General features: G+C 42.7%; 1 protein-coding gene across 1 annotated transcript in view; it reads left to right on the top strand.

The window, feature by feature from the left end:
* The window catches only part of COL28A1 (collagen type XXVIII alpha 1 chain), a 149,085-nt gene that overhangs the window by 80,572 nt on the left and 47,253 nt on the right, over positions 1–21,260 (top strand). Inside the window, exons 24-27 of the mRNA XM_037136685.2 lie at positions 791–859; positions 1,411–1,479; positions 14,135–14,203; positions 16,212–16,280. Coding sequence (XP_036992580.2) covers positions 791–859; positions 1,411–1,479; positions 14,135–14,203; positions 16,212–16,280 — 276 coding nt within the window. The remainder of the gene's footprint in view (positions 1–790; positions 860–1,410; positions 1,480–14,134; positions 14,204–16,211; positions 16,281–21,260) is intronic.

Here is a 21,260-nt window from a genome sequence, read left to right as displayed (position 1 = left end):
TTGACTTTGATGCCTTTTTGCACTTTTGTCATTTTTTGTTTCACCTCTGCCACATCGGCAAAACACTTCTCTTTGAGGACTCTTTCATTGGAAAAACAAAAATAGTTGCTTGGGTGAGAGCAGATGAATAGGGAGGGTTGGGTACCAGGGTCGTGCTCTGGGGTACCGGGGTCATACTGGGCAGGAGTGCCCATAAATCACCCATTATGAATGGACAAATGCATTGAGTCTTCCAAAAAAATAATTCACTGAAGCCAAACGCAGCCTCTCACAGCAATGCCAGCTGGCACACTGATACAAATGGGCTCCCAGAACACTCACCTAGCAGGGGAATCCTGGACTAACAGGGAACTGCCCTCCAGAAGATAATTCCATTTTTGGGGGGGCAGTCCGCCTGCATATTCTTTTCTACTCTTTTTCTCATGTGGTGCTTATTAAATTTTCTCATTTTTATACTTTTCCTTGATCTATGTTGCAATAAAAATCTGTCATTTTTAAAATTAAAATATCAGCAACCAGACATCTTCTAATCCCTATAAAGTGTGTGTCCTGTGGAGCACTTGGCAATGGTTCACATACGTGCCCTACGTGCATTCCACACACATGAGTAAGACTTAGGAAGAGGTAACAAGTTACCACAATGGCAGGGTTTTCTTCTAAAATTTTTTCATTCATTCCTTTGTACTTACCAAACCCACCTTTGGCATATTGAGTTGGTACTGTGCTTAAGTTTTGCCAGGTGTTTCATAGAATAGTCTTATGACATCTCCTGGTGTTGGAATTTACCCAGGGTGCCCAAGGCCCTCAAGGACCAGTGGGTGCTCCAGGACTCAAAGGCGATGGCTATCCTGGTGTGGCTGTAAGTTTGGATATTGTTTTTAAATTTATTTTTATTGTATTTTTCCATTACCATTTAACCCCCTTATTACTGTCCCCCACAATCACCTGTTGTCCATGTCCATGAGGCCTTTTTCCTTTTCGCTCGATCCTTCCATTCCCTAACCACACCCCACCAAGAGCTGTATTTCTTCCCCTCTTACTGCACTCCCTTCATTTTTCCTTCCTCCCTCCCCTCTCCTCCTCTTTCTTCCCTTCTTTTGCCTTTTATTTCTTTCTTTTTCTCTCTCCCCTTCCTTCCTTCCTTCCTTCCTTCCTTCCTTCCTTCCTTCCTTCCTTCCTTCCTTCCTTCCTTCCTTCCTTCCTCCCTCCCTCCCTCTCTTCCTTCCTTCCTTCCTTCCTCCCTCCCTCCCTCCCTCCCTCCCTCCCTCCCTCCCTCCCTCCCTCCCTTCCTTCCTTCCTTCCTTCCTTCCTTCCTTCCTTCCTTCCTTCCTTCCTTCCTTCCTTCCTTCCTTCTCCATGGACACTGCAAACCACACGGTTGCTGACTCGATCCCTTATTATGTCATCTAGGGACCTCGAGGATTACCAGGACCCCCTGGACCGATGGGCTTACGTGGAGTGGGGGACACCGGACCAAAGGTAAGATTTTAAAGTAGGTAACATAATAGCTTCTAAAAATGTACCTATAGGTAGGTGATTTTGGTCATTTTTATCAGGCATTATAGAAGAGCAGATATAGCTAAAGAATTGATAAAGTTGTTTATCCTCATCTATGGACTTCCTGGCGACCTCGCACTAATTTGAACACATAGCTTACTTTTATGGTTTTTCTCTTGCTTTCCTCGTGGCGACTCTCACGTCCCTTGGCTGCTTTATCTTCCTGTATCAAGACCAGAGTCAAGTTCAGAGCCCTCCTCTCTTTCCTTGGTGCTCTTTTCCCGTCCCATGGCCTTGACCACTATCCGAGTGCTAATGGCGTCCAAATTTCTATCTTCCCTCTCACATGTTGTTTCTTCCACATAGGGCCTTCTAGATTCCTCACTGATGTCTCTAACCTAACATCCAAAATCGAACCTTTGATTTTCACCCCATAAGCCTGTAAGCAGCACTACCATGCACCACACACTCATGCCAGGAAATCCTTGGTCTCTTCTTTTCCCTCTCCTCCCTCCACACTGAGCCCTATGGTAAATCCTGTCAGTTCTACCTTCAAAATATATCTTGACTCTGTCTGGTTTTCTCCTGCTGCTTCCACCGGGGACATCTACCATCATGTCTTGCCTGGGCTATGAAAATACCCTCTTTCCTTGTCTTCCCTTGTGGGAGCGACTTCTTGGCAAGTCCCCCCGGTGCCACGGACATGAGTGAATGAATAATGACTGAGACATGATGAGATCTATTTGGGGGAGGAGGAGTAGGCTATGGCCAGTTTCTCAGGGAAGACAAAGGCCAGCAGCGGCCAGTTTCTCCAAGGAGAAAAAGGCCCCAAGTGCCCTCTTCCATAGCCTTTTATTGGGTTGTAATACACAGGAATACAGGGAGGCAAGGATAAAACAGTAGATAACATTACAAAGAAATCTGAGGGCTCCAGAATCTGAGTCAGTATCTGTCAGGAAGAGAGTTGCAGAAACTTTGGGAGACATGCTCATTTCCTGCTTGAACTCTTAACATATAAATGAAAGCACTCTTAGCAAAGCAGATTTCACAGGTTTATCAGCAAGTCTTTGTGGTGCCAGATTTTTCCCCAAGACATGCTCTAGCAAGGCAAGGAGCTGCCCCTCTTCCCAACAGGTATTCAGGCTTAAGGAGATTAGAGCCAGGAAGTGCTTCTCCCAGAGAACATGGGGACTCGGGCTATGTCAAAACTGAGGGGGCGCGAGTCCATTGCTCTTTGTCACAGCCCCTCCAAGTCCTTCTATGAAGGCCTCCCAAGTGATCGAGTCTGGCTTAGGTTACCCCCCGCCGTGAGGGGTCTTACCCATCATTGACTTCCGGCCAAGCTTTGTGGGCAGGGAGAGGAACTGAGGCAGCATTTGCTACCAGAGACAGGCTTTGTCTCCTGTGGCTGGCATTCCAGAGGTCGTCTCTGGCCCTTAGCCACAAGGGGTAGAGATACAATTCCTAAAACCAGGCAGAGTGGTCTACAATATTCCCTCTTCTACCTCTGCCCTTCCATATTACCTAGTAGGCAGAGGGGTCTTTTATAACCACAAGTCAGATAATATCTCTTTCCTTTTCAAAAAACATTCTGGTATCTTCTCTTTGTGCTGAGAACAAGTTTGAACCACACTCTATGCTTGTGAGGCCCTTCACAACCTGACTATGGCTCCCACCCCTTCCTCTCTGGCTGCTGCCCTCCCCCAACCCTCTCTGGGAAGCCACACTGGCCTGTACTGCACACTACTTTGGCTCATTCCTGCTTTCAGGCCTTGGTTCTGTGAGGATGGCTCACCTCCCTGACCACCCATGCAAAAGCAATCCTCCCTTTCTCCCTTCCCTCCCTCCTCCTCACTATCACATCCCTTTGTGTATTTTCTACTTGAGACCTTGCATCACTTTCTGAAGTCATCTTGCTCATTTCCTGCCTTGCATATTCCACAGGAGGAAATTTTCCAGAAGGCAGGCTCTTTGTCTTCTTCTCTGCTAAATTCCTGGCTCCAGAACTATGTGTGCCATCCTGTGGGAGCTTTGTAACATGTTGAATGAATGAAAAAGGAACGAGTGATCAATAGTACCCTAAAGAGAACATTTTTTCCTTAGAAATACACCCACTCAGTTTTTCAAATGGTTCCAGGTCACTAGAAGGAGATGTTGGAAGTCAATGTCAACTTTTTATCTTTTTTTAATTGGTCTGCCCCATCACTTAGGAGTATGATGACGCCTTGATGGTGCTTCTGTCTAGTGAATGGGGCAGGTGCTCTTCCGTCCTCTCCTGGTAGAGTGAAAGGTTGGGACCCAGGCATGGAATATCATCTCCAAGGGAGATCTCGATTCCTGCCTCATGTCCGTCTGTCAGGGAGACTGTGAGAGCCGGGGACAGGCTGTGTCTCAAGGTGCTGAGTGAACTGTGCAGAGGAGACACAGTCAAGGTGCTCTTATCAAGGTTCTGGCTTGGTCAGGCTAAGGACCAAATCCGACCCTCTCAAACACCCCAACATGTCAATAACCATACTGAACTTGGGCATCCTAGTATTCTTTATTCTCTAAGGCAAAATAGCTGTCCAATGCTAAAGTTTAACAGTAGAAAGAGAAATTCAATATGTAAATCTCATTATTTTCTGCTCTGAGTGGAACATTAGTAAAAACTTTTTACTAATAAAAAGGTTTTTACTAATAAAAAACTTTTTACTAATAAAAAGTTGTTACACTAAATGTTTCTTTAGAGAAATAGCTTATTTCTATTTAAAATAAGGCATGATATAAAATGTGTGAAATATATACTGTACCATAATTGTATTCCAATGGAACAGTATGGTCATTTACACTTTTGGAGATGATCATAAATATTCTATATAAGAATATGTTGTGTTAATTATACTATTATGCTACTGTCTTACAGGGGCAATAATAGTAATGACAGGACTTAGGCACAGATAGAGAACATTTACAAATTTGATTTTTGTAAACATTCACTATGTCATAGTGAATGGTTTAACAAATAGACTAAGTCACTTACTAAATGATTTTATATACTATTTCTCTCAAAGTCCCTTGTACTTGTTTTCATATACATTTTTTAGAGAGAGAGAAAGAAAGGAGAGAGAGAGAGAGAAAGGGAAGAAGATATCCATCAATTTGTTGTTCCACTTATTCATGCATTCATTGGTCGATTCTTGTATGTGCCCTGACAAGGAATTGAACCTGTAATCTTGGCGTATCAGGACAACATTCTCATCAACTGACCTACCTACCCAGTCAGGGCTTGTATACATTTTAAGGGGAAAGATCATGGGAAAAAAGTGTTCTTTCTAAATTTTGTCGTTTCTATTTTTTTGGGTAACTGTCAACATGTTGCCAAAAGCTGTATCTTAAGTGAAACGTATCACCCCTGTCGGCCCACATGGGAGGCTGAGTGGAAGCAGCAGCCTGGATGCTTGCCTCCCACTGACAGGAGAAGAGAACATGAGCTCTGACCCACCTCTGCTGGCCTACCTCCCTCTCTGCTGCAGCTTTCTGTAGGTGCTGGGAAAGCATGATGTCCTGGCTGTCACTAGCCCTGCAGGGAGATGTCAGGAGGGTGAATCAAAGATCCTGGATCATCAACTTAAAAGTCAAGGAAATTTTAAAAGCAAACATCAGCCTTTCATAGCTTAAAATAATCTATGCTCTTTTAAAGAAGCCTTAAAGTCTCTGTGTGGCCTTTTTTTCTTTTTCTAAAGAAAACTTGGACACACACTCAGAAACTGGTAAAGAAAGGAAAATGTCCATAGAAGTGGATGGGCAGAGCTACGGTGAAACTCCCACAGCACCTGAAGCTGTCAGTGCAGCAAAAGTGCAGGACTTCAGCGTGTGCAGAATTTCTTCTCCTTCCATTTTGACTTTTAAAATGGCAGAGAAATTACATGCGTAGTTGTATAGACATATAGATCTGATGTTTTTCACTTAAATCCAGTGTACTTACCTTAAAATATAGGCCTTAGGGCATTCATTTATAAAACAAATGTGTTTTGAAATGAGGAAACCATTAAGGTTGACGATGAATTTATGGTGGGCTTTTGTGATATTTAGTTAAGATCACATGTGTTTAGCACATGACACAGATATTTGAATCAAAGCTTCTGTGTTTCAAAGCACGTAAAAACCAGCCCCTGACATCTTGCACCCTTGTGGTGCTCTGTGGCTTTTTTCCAAGGGGAAGAATTTCCTATGACACCAGTGGCTAAATGGTACCTCTACATCCATTACCTTGAATTTAATCTAAATTTTGAGGAGGGCTTCTGAGAGATTTCTAAAGTTTTTGTAAAAACTACAATGTTCAAGGAAACAGTAGATAGAGTTTTTAAATCTACATTGGAGACATGCCCTGAAGAGGAGCAGGCACTTTGGTTTCTTGACAAACGAGAAGTGCCCCTCCAGTGCCCTGACCCTGGATTCAAGTGCCCTGCTCATTCATTCATAGGGAAGGCAGGTTCAAAGATCCCATCTAACACTGCCTACATTTCCTCAGCACACTTTGTGATTTGGGGACAATCATTACATAAAACTCATTTTCCTTTGAGAAGCTCAGATAACTCTTTGTTCCTGTATTTTTACCACCAAAGGCTCATGAGGGGGTGCATATTGCCCCAGGGCTGACTCACTGACATGGCTGAGGGTAAGAGTTTGTTCTTGGACTCTTAGGAGAGGAATCAATGCAAGAAGTGGCTCCCCTGAGCTCTATAAATGCAGGTGCATCCTCCATGTTCCTCTCTGAGCTCCTTCAGCCCCATTAGTATGCTGGTTCCTCACAGAGAAGGCCATGGCCTCCCCCAAAGCCTTGGAGCTGGTGAGCCCAAATTGTGCACAGAGAGCAAATGCGGCTTTCTGGGCCTTCAAGGGACCTCTTAACCATCAAGTGGGTGGAATAGTCTGTGGGCAGAAAAGGTTTACTGAGTTGTTGTTGTCACTATCTAAATATTTCCAGAATATTGTGACATTTTTAAACAAACCCCTTATTTTATAGATAAGGAAATCAAGAACCATAGAGGTTGAACAACTTGCCCCTTTATAAATAGTTTTGATATTATATTGTTTTTGCATGTGACAGGGAACTATGAATATAGGTGAATGACTGAAGGACTAGATGGATGAAGAGATCGGAGCAGAAAGAATGACTTGGCCTGACTCGTAGATGCTCACTCTCCAGAGCTATCTGTCTTCCGACTATCGTGGCACCGTTTTGTGCACAGTTGGATTGTTTCTCTTTCCATCTAGTTTTTCCATTGTCATGACTTGAATTTTGTAAACATTAAAGAGAATCATAAACCTAAGCCCCAAAGAGTTAAACATTTTTAAAAGCTTTAAATGTTTGAGGATTATAAGTACATACTTTATTTGACAAAAGTGGTCCACTGTCATAAATTAAAATGCAAGTGTACGTAAAATTCCACTGAGTGTCATTATTCTAAAAATGTTCCCAGCGTCTGAATCGCCCCTCTGTTCTCTGCAATGGCTCACATATGTGCACACCACCAGCAGGCAGTGGCGGAACAGAGGCACGATTCACACGGAGATGCCTTAGGAATTTGTAGATTCCATCAGTGGACGTGAACTGGACGAGGAACTTTATTTTGAACAGTGTCCAACAAGGAGGGCTAGCCTAGGACACAGCCTTAATGATAGCAAAGTTAAGGGTCCACAATTCCAAATTGGAGTTGAAGACACCCACCTCCCACAGTGCGACTGCAAAATTGCTACAAGGCAGGACAATCAGCTCAATGAACAGGACTAATTAAAGCTAGAGCCGTATCAAAGTTAAATGCCAGACAGTGTGACCTTTAGATTTGAGTAAAGGTCACATTCCAACCAGGGAAACTTGATTAGGTGACTTTTCAAGGTTACTTCTGAACTCAGTTCTGTGCATGATAGAATCAGAGCTGTACTCCGGCCTTTCATTATTTTCAGTATTGCCTTCCTTCCTCTTTGCATGTGTTTTCCTAGTTTGGCATTTGTCTCCCCCCAGAGTCCACATGGACCTTCCCTTTAGCCCTGGTGATGCGCACTGGATTGTAACATTTTCCACCCATGCCACCATGGACATATTGGTATTTTCCATCCTGCAGACTGGAGGGAATTTCCCCCAGCAGGCAGTTACATTGAACATCAGTGCAAGAGGGCTTTTCCTTCTCTGTCCTTAGGGGCAGTGCCAATATTTCAGTTTTTGAGGTTTCAAACTCGGCTCCCCAGATACAAGACTCCCTCCCCAGTGAGATTCTTGGCCCAGGAGAATCATTTGCTCATCTTTGAGGAGATGATTTTGAGAAAAGAAAGAAATAATCAACAGCAAATCCCTAAATCCTAAAGCAAGTTTTGAATTATCATGGGTATTGATTTACTGCTGCTTTGGGGTGTGTATTAAATTTCTAGAAGAGAAATGGATTTGGAGAATTGAAATCATTTTAAACATTTTGAAATTTAAAGCTGGAAAAATACACTAAAGGAAATGTTACAGTGACTTGAGTGCTGTATTCAAGAGTCACTTAACCATTGCCTGTACTCTTTAGGCTATTCACTCCAGAGTGGTACTTACATTTGTGGTGGTGGGAACCTGAGTAGTTGTGTCTTAATTTTATGTACAAGCCAGACAGAAAGGAACATTACACAACTGCTAATCATCACTTTGACTTCGACCTTATTTTAAAACTCAGTTGTTCCTTGGTTTCATCATTTCATACAATCTTCAGTGTACCATTCCTCGGAAAATTCTTAAGAAGCTAATTCTCTTCACAGTAAGTTTAATTTGTATTTCGTTGTCCCCAAAGTAAAACAAAAGCATAAAACCATTTATAGAACAACTGTAACTTGCTTCTGTAGTCTTCTCAAAGAGTGACAGGAACTTAATCGACACAAAGGGAGAAATAATGATTAAAGCTTCACTTATTAAGGTGTTTAGGGGAGAGGGAAGGAGAGAGAGTGGAATGGGCTCTTTGGTTTCCAAGAGTGCTATCTTCTCAAATATTATATTTCGAACATATAAAATAGAGAAAATATAACAGAGTGTTTTCTTATTACTACTGTACTTAAGACTTCTGCCATCTATTAGCTGAGTGACCTCAGCAAGTCATTGAATCTCGGAGTTAGCCTCCCCATCTTGGACTTGGGATGAGAATCCCTACTTCATGAGGTTACCGTAAGAAATTAATAAAATCATATCTATAAGAATTTTTTATGAATTCAGACATACTAAAGTACTATTAGTTGCAGTAGTAGTCATAGTATGCATTATTCTGCCAAATCAAGTATACTGTGGTGTGGATAAAAACAGAGAATACAGATTTGTGTAGGCAGGAGATCTGGAATAAGACCAATGAAAATATTGAGGTAAGCCACAAAATTTAGGAATGGTGGTGGAGGGAAAATTGAAAGAGAAGCTGGGTACTCATGCAGACTGCGTGAACCTCTTAGGAGTCTTATAACCAGGATATTTTCTCTCTTTCCCTTGAGAGAGTGTGATTGAATCAATGCAGGAAAAAAACTCTGACCACCACATAGCCATGTGTTTGCATTCAGTGGCCTCTGGAAGCAAGTCTATGGAGAAGTCAGCCTAGTCCATCTAGCCCCAGCCAATGCCAAGGTCAGAGTTGGACTCGACTCAAAACTTGAGTTTGAATTACCTCTGGCTGCATATTTTTTTGGCAAATTCTGTATCCTCTCAGGCCTCAATTTCCTTATCTATAAATTGGAGTAAGTTAATAGGATCAGATAAGATAATGAATGAAAAGTACCTGCCATGTAATAAATTTATTTTCATTATTTCACTACTAATTATAATAGTTTTAGGATGAACCAAAGCACAGATTTACTAATGAGAAAATGAAGGACAGTGATAGTGTTTTTTGCTTTGTTCTTCCTTTTAAAAAGTAAAAGATTCAATAAATCGTTGGTAGGATCATTATAAGATTATGTATGATTTTAAAGGAGTTGAAATTAACCACTCTGCAAGGTTATAGTCTAAGTAAAACCTTCACCAAATCATTTGTTAAGTTCACATATACAAGTATTGCAGATAGTCTTAAATTTGACTATCCTGTCTAAATGAAAGGAGCGTCTTTTCTAGAATCTCTTTGTGGGCCAAAAGGAAGCTCTGCGCAATCTAAATAGTTAGCTGCTCTTTTTGGGGAGGAGTGGAGGTAAGCAAGTAGGGGTAGGACTTAAGCTAAGGGTCTTATGAAATTGATGGATGTAGTTACAAATGGCAAGTCCAGAATTTGCTTTTGGGTTTGCTCATTGTCTCCTAGTGCAAGGGCTCCCTCTGCAGGTTCTAGCAACCCTCAGCTTCTGCACGGGAAGCTAAGACCAGCTGTGCAAGCACCTGCTGCACTTCTTTTTGGTTGTGAATGTCAATGTATCCACTGATGTCAGAACTGAAAACGCCTTGGTAAACAATTTCTTCAGTACAGGGGTGCGGCATGGTGGCAGAGCTGGTGCTATCAGGTGGCGAAGTGACTCCCGATCCCACTCCTCTCACGCACACTCCCCTAATGCCGTAGCCTAGCATGGGCTTGTGGCCCAGGGGACAAAAGGCAGGGTGCATTTTTAAGGCCCCACCATGATAAAGAGACACTGCCTCTGTGGGTTCACTCTGCTCACTAAGTGCCTGATGCTGCCACTTGTTGGAAAGTGTGGTGCATCTACACCAAGGAACGACCCTCACACCTTGTTACCGACCAACTTGTACACCTGCAGACTACGTTAAGACTGGACTTTAGGTCTGTCATATCATAAAAGCCTGTATCAGATTATGTTCACAGAGGTCAAAAGATCCAGAAAAATATTTTGATAGATAAAACATGGCTCTATATCAACAACTACATGAAGAAAGGTGGACGACTTGGTTGAGGTAAACATTGCAGTACCACATGTGACATGGGGTCACACCCTTATAAAGTTCGTTTACCAGTTCACATGTAGAAGAGAGCCACACAGTGTCCATGGGGGCAGCTACACTATTGCATTTAGCCTTCAGGCATTTTTAAATGGCGAGGGTCAGGAGGAACTAAGTCAGAGGGAAAAAGGATAGCAAAAGCAAAGTCGTCAAGGGTGGCCTGAAGTAAACTCACCATGTATTGTAACTATTTTCCCACATACTTTCTCACCTGGGATGTGTGTGTGTGTGTGTGTGTGTGCATATGATAAATACTAATCGAGAAGGTGGTTTTGACTAAAATCATCACAAAGAAAGTATCATGAATTCGAGCATCATATTCTTTGTGAAAAGAAATAGGACTCTATAAAAAATATCCATCTGCCTTCTTACCATGTCCTTAGTTTTTTAAAACGATTTTGTACATACCAAGAATATATGAAACACATGTAGGTTACACTAGTGATGACTGAATCTACTGCTGTGTTCCTCCTCCCCTTTGCCCATCATTCTATCTTAAAAATCCCAGCTCCTTCTCATTATCAAGGCCAAACATCGCAGCAACCTTTCCTCACCCTCACTGGTGAGATATTTATTAGTATTGTTCACGGACTTTGAAACATGTTATTAAAGTATCACGAACATGAGTAAGTGTATACAAAGCAGAAACATTAGTAAATTCCCATTTGCCCCTTGCGCTTCTCCAATGGTTACCAACACGCGGTCAGCCTCTAGCTGCGTCCCCCACTCTCACTTCTTCTGCTCACACCCCTCATCCCTGCAAACCCCAGGCATCACCTCTGTACCACTTCGGCATTTGTCTCTGTGATGTAAGAACTCTTTTTTAAAACATAACTCTAATACCATCAGCAGACCTAAGAAATATTAATAACACTTCCATAGTATCTTATTTTGAACATTAAAATTTCACAGTTTGTCTTGTACATTCATTACCATTGGTTTGTTTCAATGGGGATCCAAATGATGTCTACACACGGTGTTTGAATTCACACCTCTTTTTAAAATCAAAGGTTGCATGTCTTTTGTTTTTTTCTTTACACTTTCTTGATGGACTTTCTTTTTTCTTTTTTTGTCCTTGAGGATTTTGCTAATGGCATCCTTCTGGTGTTATTTTCAACATGTCTTTCTGTTTTGTTTTATAAGCTAGTAGTTAGATCTAGACAGATACCTGCTCAGACATAGGTTCAATTTTTCTTAGTGAGAATACCTCAGAGGCGGGGCCATGTCGTCCCATTTTGTCACATCGGGTGTCCAACCTCATCACGGGAGGATGGAGAAAACCCGAAACACAAGAGAGGCATCCACCGCGTCTGGAGTGGGGTTAAGGGCGACCAGGCAAAAAGGACAATTGTTTTCTGATAAACCATTGAATGATCTTGAATAAAATCTCCTTAACTAGATTTACAACTTTCCTGTGTTTGGCGTTGCTGGAGGGGCTCAAAATGTAGCAGAGGGGTGAGTCAGTCAGGTGTAGCCGGAGACCCTCCTGCCGCAAGCTTGTGGACACTTCCCGTAAAGGGCTTCACAGGTCCTCCAGAGAAGAGAGATGATACAAATCTATGTAATGCAAGACACGTTCATGTTCACGACTCTCAACTGTGGATGATCGGAGTGATCATTTAAGCTGGCAGAAACGTGGGGCCACTGGCAGTCGGGAGTCAGGGGGAGAGAGGGGTTGAGGAAATAATTGGTATCTGTGGTCTCAGGGGCAGTTAAGTAGTGAGAGGAAGAGAGGGAGGCTGGAGATCCGAACCATAAGGGTGGTATGGAAGCAAAGGGGAAATACATGATTATAAAAAGGGAGATTAAAAGAATTAAGTCAGTAATAAAATATAGTTTAAAAGTTTTCCTCACTCTTTCAAGGCCTTGTTTTCTCTAGAAGTATTTTAGGGTCTGTAAATGAGAAGTAAAGGACGGGCTATTTTTCTAGACAAACAATGTCATCATTCCTTAAAGTCCATGACTTTTGCACTGGTGAAAGCTGTGAGTTATTTAGTATTTATCTCTCTACAGGACATGGACACAATAAGGCCCAGAGCAAAGAGCTTGGGAGATCAAGGTCCAAAGCCTGGCTCCTTTTTTTTCTTAATAACTTTATTAAGACATTTAATGTAACACAAAAACCACCCACTTCAAGTGTACAATTCCAAGATTGTTTAGTAAATTTACCAAGTTACACAGCCTTCGCCATAAATCAGTTTTTGAACATTTTCTTCCTCCCTGTAAGATTCCTCACGCCCCTTCACAGTTAACCCTGTTCCGTGCCCAAGGCAACCATTGATTTACTGTCTCTACAGATTTGCCTTTTCTGGACATTTTATATAAGTGAAATAAAATAATATGTGTTCGCCAGAATCTGGCTTCTTTTCCTGCAAATAATGTTATGGGGGTTCATCCATGTTGAAATATGCATCTGTAGTTCATTTCTTTCTGTTGCTGAATGTCCCACATTTTGTCTATCCCTTTATTGTGTCAGCTGATGGACATTTAGGTTGTTTCCATTTGGGGGCTATTATGAATAATACTGCTAAGAGCATTTGTCTGTAAGTCTTGATATCGACATACATTTTCATTTTTCTTGGGTGTATACCTAGGAGTGAATTTACTAGATCAGAAGGTAAATTTTTGTTGAGCTTTTAAAGGAATTAACTGCCGAACTGTTTTCCAAAGTGTCTGCACCAGCAACATGTGAGGATTCCCATTTCTCCGCATCCTCCTAGCCCTGCCTCTGACCCTGGGCAAAGTCCAGTTTCCTGCTTAGCAGAATAGGTGGGGTGGGGAGTGAACATTTACCGAGGGCCTGCTCTAGGCTGGACTCTGCAGTGGGAACATGCACGTTCTTTGTTTCACTTTGTCTTCCTCCCCATGAAATGCGAACATGATTTTCAATATAACTGATGGACTTACTGAAGCTTGAAGGGGTTAGGTAAATTAGTCATCACTGTAATACAGGATGGTGCTAAATCCTAAATTACATCAAATAACATATAGGAACATGCCTAGTAAAATGCTAGGCATGCAGAAAGTGGCTAATGAAGAGATTTTTGATTTCTGTTTCTTCCCATCCATCATCACTCACATCTGAGAGAGGTGTAACCACAGGGCCAGACTTGTCCCAATCAGGCCCCACCACTTCTCTGGTGATAGTCACCTGGTATGACACTGTCATGCTTTGGAGAGTCTGAAAAGCCTTCCCGCAGCCTGCCCTGCCATCTCAGCCACTCCAGGGGCAGGAGTGTCGCAGAGCCCAGCCCTCACCTGAGATGCGAATCTTCACCGCACAAAGCACTAAGCAGCTAGTCCGGGATGGGTCACATCTTTTCATGGTTTCTTTTGTTCGTGTCTCTTTTCTCAATGGTGGTAATTATTTGTCCAAATTCCAGAGAAGGGAGTTCCTAAGAAAAAGTACATATCAGGGTTGCCAAGTAGTTAATCGAGTGGGTTGCTTTGAAATGGACCCAGCTGGCTTGCTGATGGAATAAATGGCAATAAGAAACGAAAACAAAGGGAGGTAACACTCCTTGGGTCAAGTTTAAGAGACTGATGTGTCATAAAAGGTCACTATAGCTTAGTCAAGTTCAAGGGTGTGGAGTATTAAAAATATTTTGAATATGTAAATTTATATAAAATATTTTTAATATTTTAATGTTTTAAGTATACATCATACAGGTTTTCTAGACATTAGTAACTTGTCATTCACTGTCTTTTCAGGGAGAGCCGGGAGTCAGAGGACCGCCAGGCCCCACTGGGCCTCGGGGCCTGGGAACCCAAGGGCCAAAGGTGAGTCCTCAGGGCTGTGTTTCATGTGAGGCTCAGGCACCACCAGTGGCAACCAAGTGAGCATTAGCTTCACAGTAAGTGCTCGTTTTGGTGCTTACTTGTCTTTTCTTGGTTGCTGATGAAAAGCCTTCTTTTCCCATATTATGTGAACTTTCAGTAACTAGAACATCTAAGTTTATAAAGGCATTCTCTTCCCCCAAAGAAATTGGTAAGCCAGTGTCTCTTTAAAAACCAGTTGCAAAGTACCCAAAATATTTCTAGGTTCCTTAGAGGCTTTGCCATCATTAAGGAGCACACCTTTGCTTTGGCCACAGGTGCGTCAGGTGGCCTTTTGACAGGATACCAGCTGATGTGTCTGTTGTGTCATATGTATGTGGTACACTGTCAGGGATTCAGTGCGAGGTCTAGGTTTATTATCTACATGGAAGGTAAAAGAAACTTCCTTTGGCTCCCTTTGTTCTCATTTCTATTTCACTTCCTTTTGCCACCTCCAGTTTGGTGTCTATTCATCCCTTTAACCCAGTGTTTCCTAAGGAGGGAGATTTTTCCCTCCTCTCACCACTCCAGGGGGACGTCTGGCAATGTCTGGGACCGTTTGGGGGGCGGGGGTTGCAACCAGAGAAGGGTTGCTGCTGACTGCTAGTGGGCAGAGGCCCCGGGTGCTGCTATACGTCCTGCAGTGCACAAGACAGCCTCCCATCATGAAGAACCTCCCAGCTCAAAATGCCAGTAGTGCCGAGGTGGAGAAGCCCATTCTAATTTTTCATCCACCTGCTCTGCATTTTTTTTGAATCATTCAAAAAGTAAGGCAGAGAAATATCAGGTATGCTTATAGTAAAAACAGGTACTGATGAGCAGGCACAAATTCGAATTTTAAAGAGATGTAGTCACACTCAAAATGCTGAGAAGTGAATTAGAACCCAGTTATCAGCAGAACGGGGAGAGGCTTTATGAGTCAAAGTTACTGAGGACCTCAGAATCACTAAGATTCTTTATCTTTTGTTGTCCCTCAACTCCATTTGAGCAGTGGGCATTTCTTAATCTCACAGATCACTCTGTGTGAGTGAAGATCACCCAGGATGCCAGTACTTGTTGTCACTGGGTGATGGGGAGATGGGTCCCTTCTTTCTTCAGTGTCACCTTTATTTCTGTTCTATTTTATTGGTTGATCAATCAATTGATTGATTGCAATAAGCAGGTAATCCTCTTATAATCAGAAAAAATAAAGTTGGTTTCCTACTGGAAAGAAAAAGTCTGACTTATACAGTAAGTTATATTAACCCAGAATTTCTACAAAGTTTATCCCATCAAATGTTAATTTGGAGACTTCTGGGATAGTTAAACTAATATCTCTATTTGGGGGCTTCCTAGAAGCTTTAATATTGGTATTTTCCTATGGGCTGGAGATCTCCAAGGAGAGGCACTTACTGTGGTGGAGAGCACTTTCCAAACTCATTTGACCACAGAAGTTTTTCCTCAGGAAATATGAGGTCTACTTATTCCATAAGGAATACATACGGGAAACTGTGCCCTTTTTGCTTCATTTACATATTTTCTTAAGAATTCAACAGGGATCCACATCAATATCCACTGAATTTTTAACTGCAACCCCAGTGAATTATCACTCCGTGTTGAAATGCAGCAATAGATCAAAGGCTCCATAGATGGTGTGGGAGTGGTCTTCATGCCCCCGGCTTGTGGGGTTGTTGGTAGGGCAGCTGAAGGAGCCCAGGGTGACGAGGCTCCCAGGCCGACACTGCTGCTTACACCAAGCAGCTCTGCCTTAAGTCTTTATTGATATTTGGATTATATGTAAGATTTTTGCAAAGGATTCTGTGGCTTAAAAATTTTAGAAAACCTCTACTTTATATAAAATACAAACTAGCTTATAGGGAGCATGGATGAAGGTCCTGATCAGATTGAAGTAAGAACAAAGCTAAGAGCAATAATCCATGGTTTCTCTCTAAATCTTCTTACACTTGTCTGATTTCTCTCCATCTTCTCACAGGGTAATATTGGGCAGAAAGGCTTGCCTGGCCCTCCTGGCATCCCTGGCTATGGATCACAAGGAATTAAGGTACATAAACACAACTGTGCTAGAGTCACCTCTCAGTCCACGAGGGTGATGGAGAAAAGAGGCTGTGGACAGTATAAATCGACTATTATGAAATGAAATGAATGTAATGTAAGCTTAGCCATTAAAATTGCATCCAGTATTTAAAGACACCATCCAGAAGCGCAAAAAACGCTGTAAGTACATTCGTTTCAGGAACGCTAAACATGGCGTAAATTACTCGGTGAACAGTTGAGCTGTTGCAGTGATTTGTGTGGGGCTGCTGCTGTGTCATCCCCAATCCTGGGAACCCTGGAAACTCGATGGGCTCACTCCATAGGCACCACAGCAGCCCCCCCCCCCCATCTTTCCTACGCAGTCCCCGCTGTGGGCCTGCTGGCACCGCCCTGCAGAGGTGTTCCGGACCCTGAAGACCTTGCTCATGCTTTTTCCCAACCACATATGTCTATTGATTGCATAGATGAATGTGGGACTCTGGCTCTTTGGTCTCTAAGTGGCCTTGGTGTTTCCGGTTCACAGCACAGTCCAGCAAGTTCTATGCTGCCATCATGCTGACTCACTGTGAGCCTCCAGCACGACCTTTCCCTAGATGTGGACTCTTGATACGCCAGTAATCCCCAGGGGAAGTCAGAACAGATGAGGGGTGGGGCTGGGTCTTGAGAGAATCCTGAATATGTCATTTAGCCCTGGGGGGCGGGGCCAGTGCTTAGGGGGGCCCAGAGGGTTATACTGACAGGGTGGGCCATTCCGGTTAAAAAGCCCAGTATGGGGACAGACCAAAATCTTCATTTCTACTCAGGAATCATTCCAGTTTCCCCCTCTCCATCTTTAACTCAGTTCCAGAGTCCTGATCAGCCCTGACATTTCCACAGTATTTTTTTCCCCGGGTATCAGGAGGTCCTTATAAAAACAAAACTCCTGGTGGCCCGCCATAACTTTAGGATTCTGAGGTACATTTGCAGGATGGGACTATGGCTCCTGCCACACACGAACCCTTTATTCATTAAAAGAATGCCTTTCTACACCACTGGCTTCCATTCTTTGTTTAGTCCTGAACATAACCCACCCAGTCCTGGCTGAGGGCACCCTCCCTGTGGGCTGTGGCAAAGGATGGGTTGACTAGTATTTCAAGCCTAGCCAGTTTGTTATCGGTGTGAAAAAAATAACCTTAATGACATGCTAGGGGAGCCCGGTGAACACTATCTGGCAGAAATCCCAACGTTTCCAGAGCTGACAGATAGTGATGAGTGCAGTTGTCCCTTGGTCACAGAGCTACCGACTCAGCCTCCGAGGAAATGGAGGGAAGCTCAGTCTCAGTGACCTCTCTTGTCTATCTACATTCTGACTTCAAAGGTGTGATGGAAAGAGAAGGACTTTAGAGGCACTCAGACCTTCGCCTGAATTTTTCCAGTTGTGTAAGCTGGGACGAATCATCTGCCTTTGTTGAACCTCGACTTACACATCTTTGAAATGGGGATAATAAAGCCTAGTTACAAGGAGTTGGGAAGGTGAACTTGTACGAACTGCCTAGAACGCAGTAGTGGGTACTGCACTAGAGCTTGGGCTATGGAGTCAACAGATTTGAATCATGGCTTCCTGAGTACAACATCTCTGCCTCAGGTTCCTCAATCAGAGTAATGGGGGTAATGACGGCACTATTTCCTAACATTGCTGTGAAGCATAAATGCAACTATGTGAAACAGTATGTATAAATGATGCATCTAACACAGGCTTGGTACATGGCTACATAGGCAGTAAATGTAGTTACTCACATTAGTGCTCTTTCCTGCTTCTCATCCCTTTCAGCTAGTATTTCTTATATTTCTAGGATGAAGGTCCAGAACTCTGACATCCAAGTGATTCAGTGCTCTGAAACATAAAATATTGGTTGCAGTAATTAGTGTAGGCATGGCTTCAGAACCCCAAAAGACCCTAAAATGTATAACGGCTCAAACACAATAGTGTTTATTCACATAATAGGCCATGTGAGTGCCCCTTGTTGGTTGTCAGTTTTCTTCCACATAGAGTTTCAGAGAACCTCATCTTCAATGTATGGTTCCTTCAGCTGCTGGGCTTCTTTTCCACTTACGCCCAGCAAACAGCAAGAGAGAGTGTGGAAGAGTCACACTCGCTTTTTCAACTTCTTGGCCAAGAAGTGACAGACATCGCCTCTGACCCATGTTACTGGTACGAAGTAGTCTCTCGGAAAGGGGGCCCAGCTGTGTGCCCAGGAAGAAGGGGGGCAGAGGTTTGGTGAACAGCTGCCATTTACTGCCACAGATAATTTAATCTGTTTCTAGATAAGATGAAAAAATGTGTTGCTCTGTAGTGTATCAGTGGTTCCAGAAGAGAATAGGACACAAGAGTGGTCTCCATGGCAACTTCCAAAGTGCCTCATCAGTACCGATATTTTAGGGCACCATCACCTGGGCTTACAAAGACTGAGTTCAGCCCTGTGATTTCTTTTATGCTATCTTGAAAAGAAAACTTTACAGCCTTGATATCTTCTTATTTATTTCAAGCAGCATCAGGAGGACCAACGAGTGATTTAGAAACTGTTTTAGGTAGACAGGTTGAGTACCAGATAGAGTTGGACAAGGCTTGGGGTTCAGTGGGACCAGGACATTTTCATTTCTGTCTATGACAAAGTCAGGGTCAGAGGATGAGGGACACCTGAAACCTGGAAGAGAGTTGCGGTTCTAAGGCCTGGGGGGAGATGGGCATGGCAGCAGAGGAGGGAGGTAGAGCTGCACAAAGAGCCTGATGTTGGGAGACAAAGAGGCTCTTTGTGCCAGCAATGAGGCTCACGTGGAGACTAAGGGAGGGTGGGAATCCTGGGGGGTTACTTGGGAACCAGGAGGCATGTGCTGGTGGGTGCGTCAGCCCAGGGCCTAGTGAGGGGGCAGCCAGAACAAAGTGGCTTCTCCCACCTACGTGCTCTGAAGAGAAATTCAGGGTAGAAGCTCAAAGATTCTTGGCTCAATGTTTAAGGTTAATATCATTTCTTAGGCAGATTTTTTGTTTGTTTCAGCTGTGTCAGGGTAACTCTGGTTCTGTAAACTCCAAATGTGGTTTTTACTGCACTAGCCATTTTTGCTACCTTTGGTGTCCCTTCAACCAGAAACAGTAAAACTTGAAAGAATGTCAGCGTACTGTAGTGGAAATCTCACGTGGAGCCTGCCAGCCTTCTGCTGGGCGTCTACCTGGGATCTGATCTCTTTGAAAGTGTTCCAGAACCTATTTGACTAGGTTTTTATAGAGAGGACCCATTCCAGCATGGAAAATCATCCCCCTTAAAGGCCAAATAGAAATGATATATTCATTGAAATGAAGCTGACTTCAGGGGGAAGAGGGTCCCACCTATAAAAGGTCATGGGTAGATTCAATATGCGCTAAGTTTCGAATACCTGCAGAAAGATTAAGAGGTAATGACATTAGGAAGTTTTTCTAGTTTTCTAAATGTGTAACCATGCATATAATGTTAATATTATAAGAGGAGCCATAAACACACACATTTTCATAGGATGATTAGAAGTTTTAATTTAAAGTTTTTCTTCCACCTTCTGATTGTAAACAAACAGCAGCAAAAACAAAACAAAACCAACCATAGTTATTACCATGGTTATGTTCACAGCATTGAACCTGAACACACCTTAGAAATTAAATTGAAACAGTAAGGAATACTGTAGTTAACAGCATAACAAAGACTGTATATGTGTTTATGCCAGAAACCGTCTTTGAATTAATTTCTAATACTTTTTCTGCGCTATAATTTTCAAATTCCCATAATGATTTCTCTACATAGAAGGGAACCATGTGGGAAGTTTATACTATCATACAGCTTGATGGTGTGGGATTTCCCCTGTCAAAATGCCTGTGGCAAAGAGGGCAGTAGCTAAAAATCAATCCTGGTTATCAGAGTCCACAAACCTAGTTATAGACATTGAAGGCCTCCCCAATATCATTATAACCTTCATTATGTTTAAACAAAATGAAAAGCAGTGGTATGGGTTACAACCCAAAGCCAAAACTGCTGAACCCACTGTATCTTCTAGCTAGCTTGTAGATGGCAGGAAAAGTGTGCGTTAATTAACTGGGGTGGGCTCAGAGGCCAGTCCTATTACTCACACCTTGGTTCACACTTTCATTTCCTCCTGGGTCATTTAGGAAACAGGATTTCTTTTGGTCTGTTTTTTAATTTTTGAATTTGAATCTGAGGATATGATAGGTCATTTTCCTCTCTCAATCTCTTTACTAAAATTTTCCTTTTTAATAACCACTTTCCCCAGTGAGGGCTGGAATGGCAGCGTTAGGCCCTTCATTCGGTAGGGCTGGACCCCCCCGGCAGCAGCATGCACTTGTGGTCCACGTGCCCTGAGCAAGTGTCTGGTGGCCATGTTCCTTCCATGGAAGGAACCTGAAAGGAAAAACGAATCCCTGAATCATGTTTTCCCAAGTGAATATTGAATGCCACCCAAGGTTTACCATGGTTTCTCCTTTACTAAATTCTCCTCTGCCAGGAGAATTTAGTTTATTTATTTTATTGTAATTAGTAAACTTTAAATTTTTGTCTACCTTTCAGTTTGGGACTATTTGTCCCACTTGTTCTCTGATTTTTTTAAACTCCTTTTTTAAAAGAAAATATTTATTTGTTTGTTTGTTTATTTTTAGAGGTGGGAGGGGAGGGAGAAAGAGAAGGAGAGAAACATCAGTGTGTGGTTGTTTCTCACACATCTGCTACTGGGAACCTGGCCTGCAACCCAGGCATGTGCTCTGACTGAGAATCCAATTGGTGATCCTTTAGTTTGCAGACTGGCACCCAATCCACTAAGCCACACCAGCCAAGGCTGATTCTTTCTTTAAAAATATTTTCTTACTCTTTTTTAAGATTAATTTTTAACTATTGCATTTCCACTTTGGTAGTCCTGAATTTATATGCTATTCTCCCTCTTTTTTCAATAATTAATCTTAAAAATATTCACA

Source organism: Artibeus jamaicensis, unplaced genomic scaffold, assembly GCF_021234435.1.
Source record: "Artibeus jamaicensis isolate MK-2021 breed Jamaican fruit bat unplaced genomic scaffold, CSHL_Jam_final contig_923, whole genome shotgun sequence".
Lineage (NCBI taxonomy): Eukaryota > Metazoa > Chordata > Mammalia > Chiroptera > Phyllostomidae > Artibeus > Artibeus jamaicensis.
This window is presented reverse-complemented; position numbering and strand designations above follow the sequence as displayed.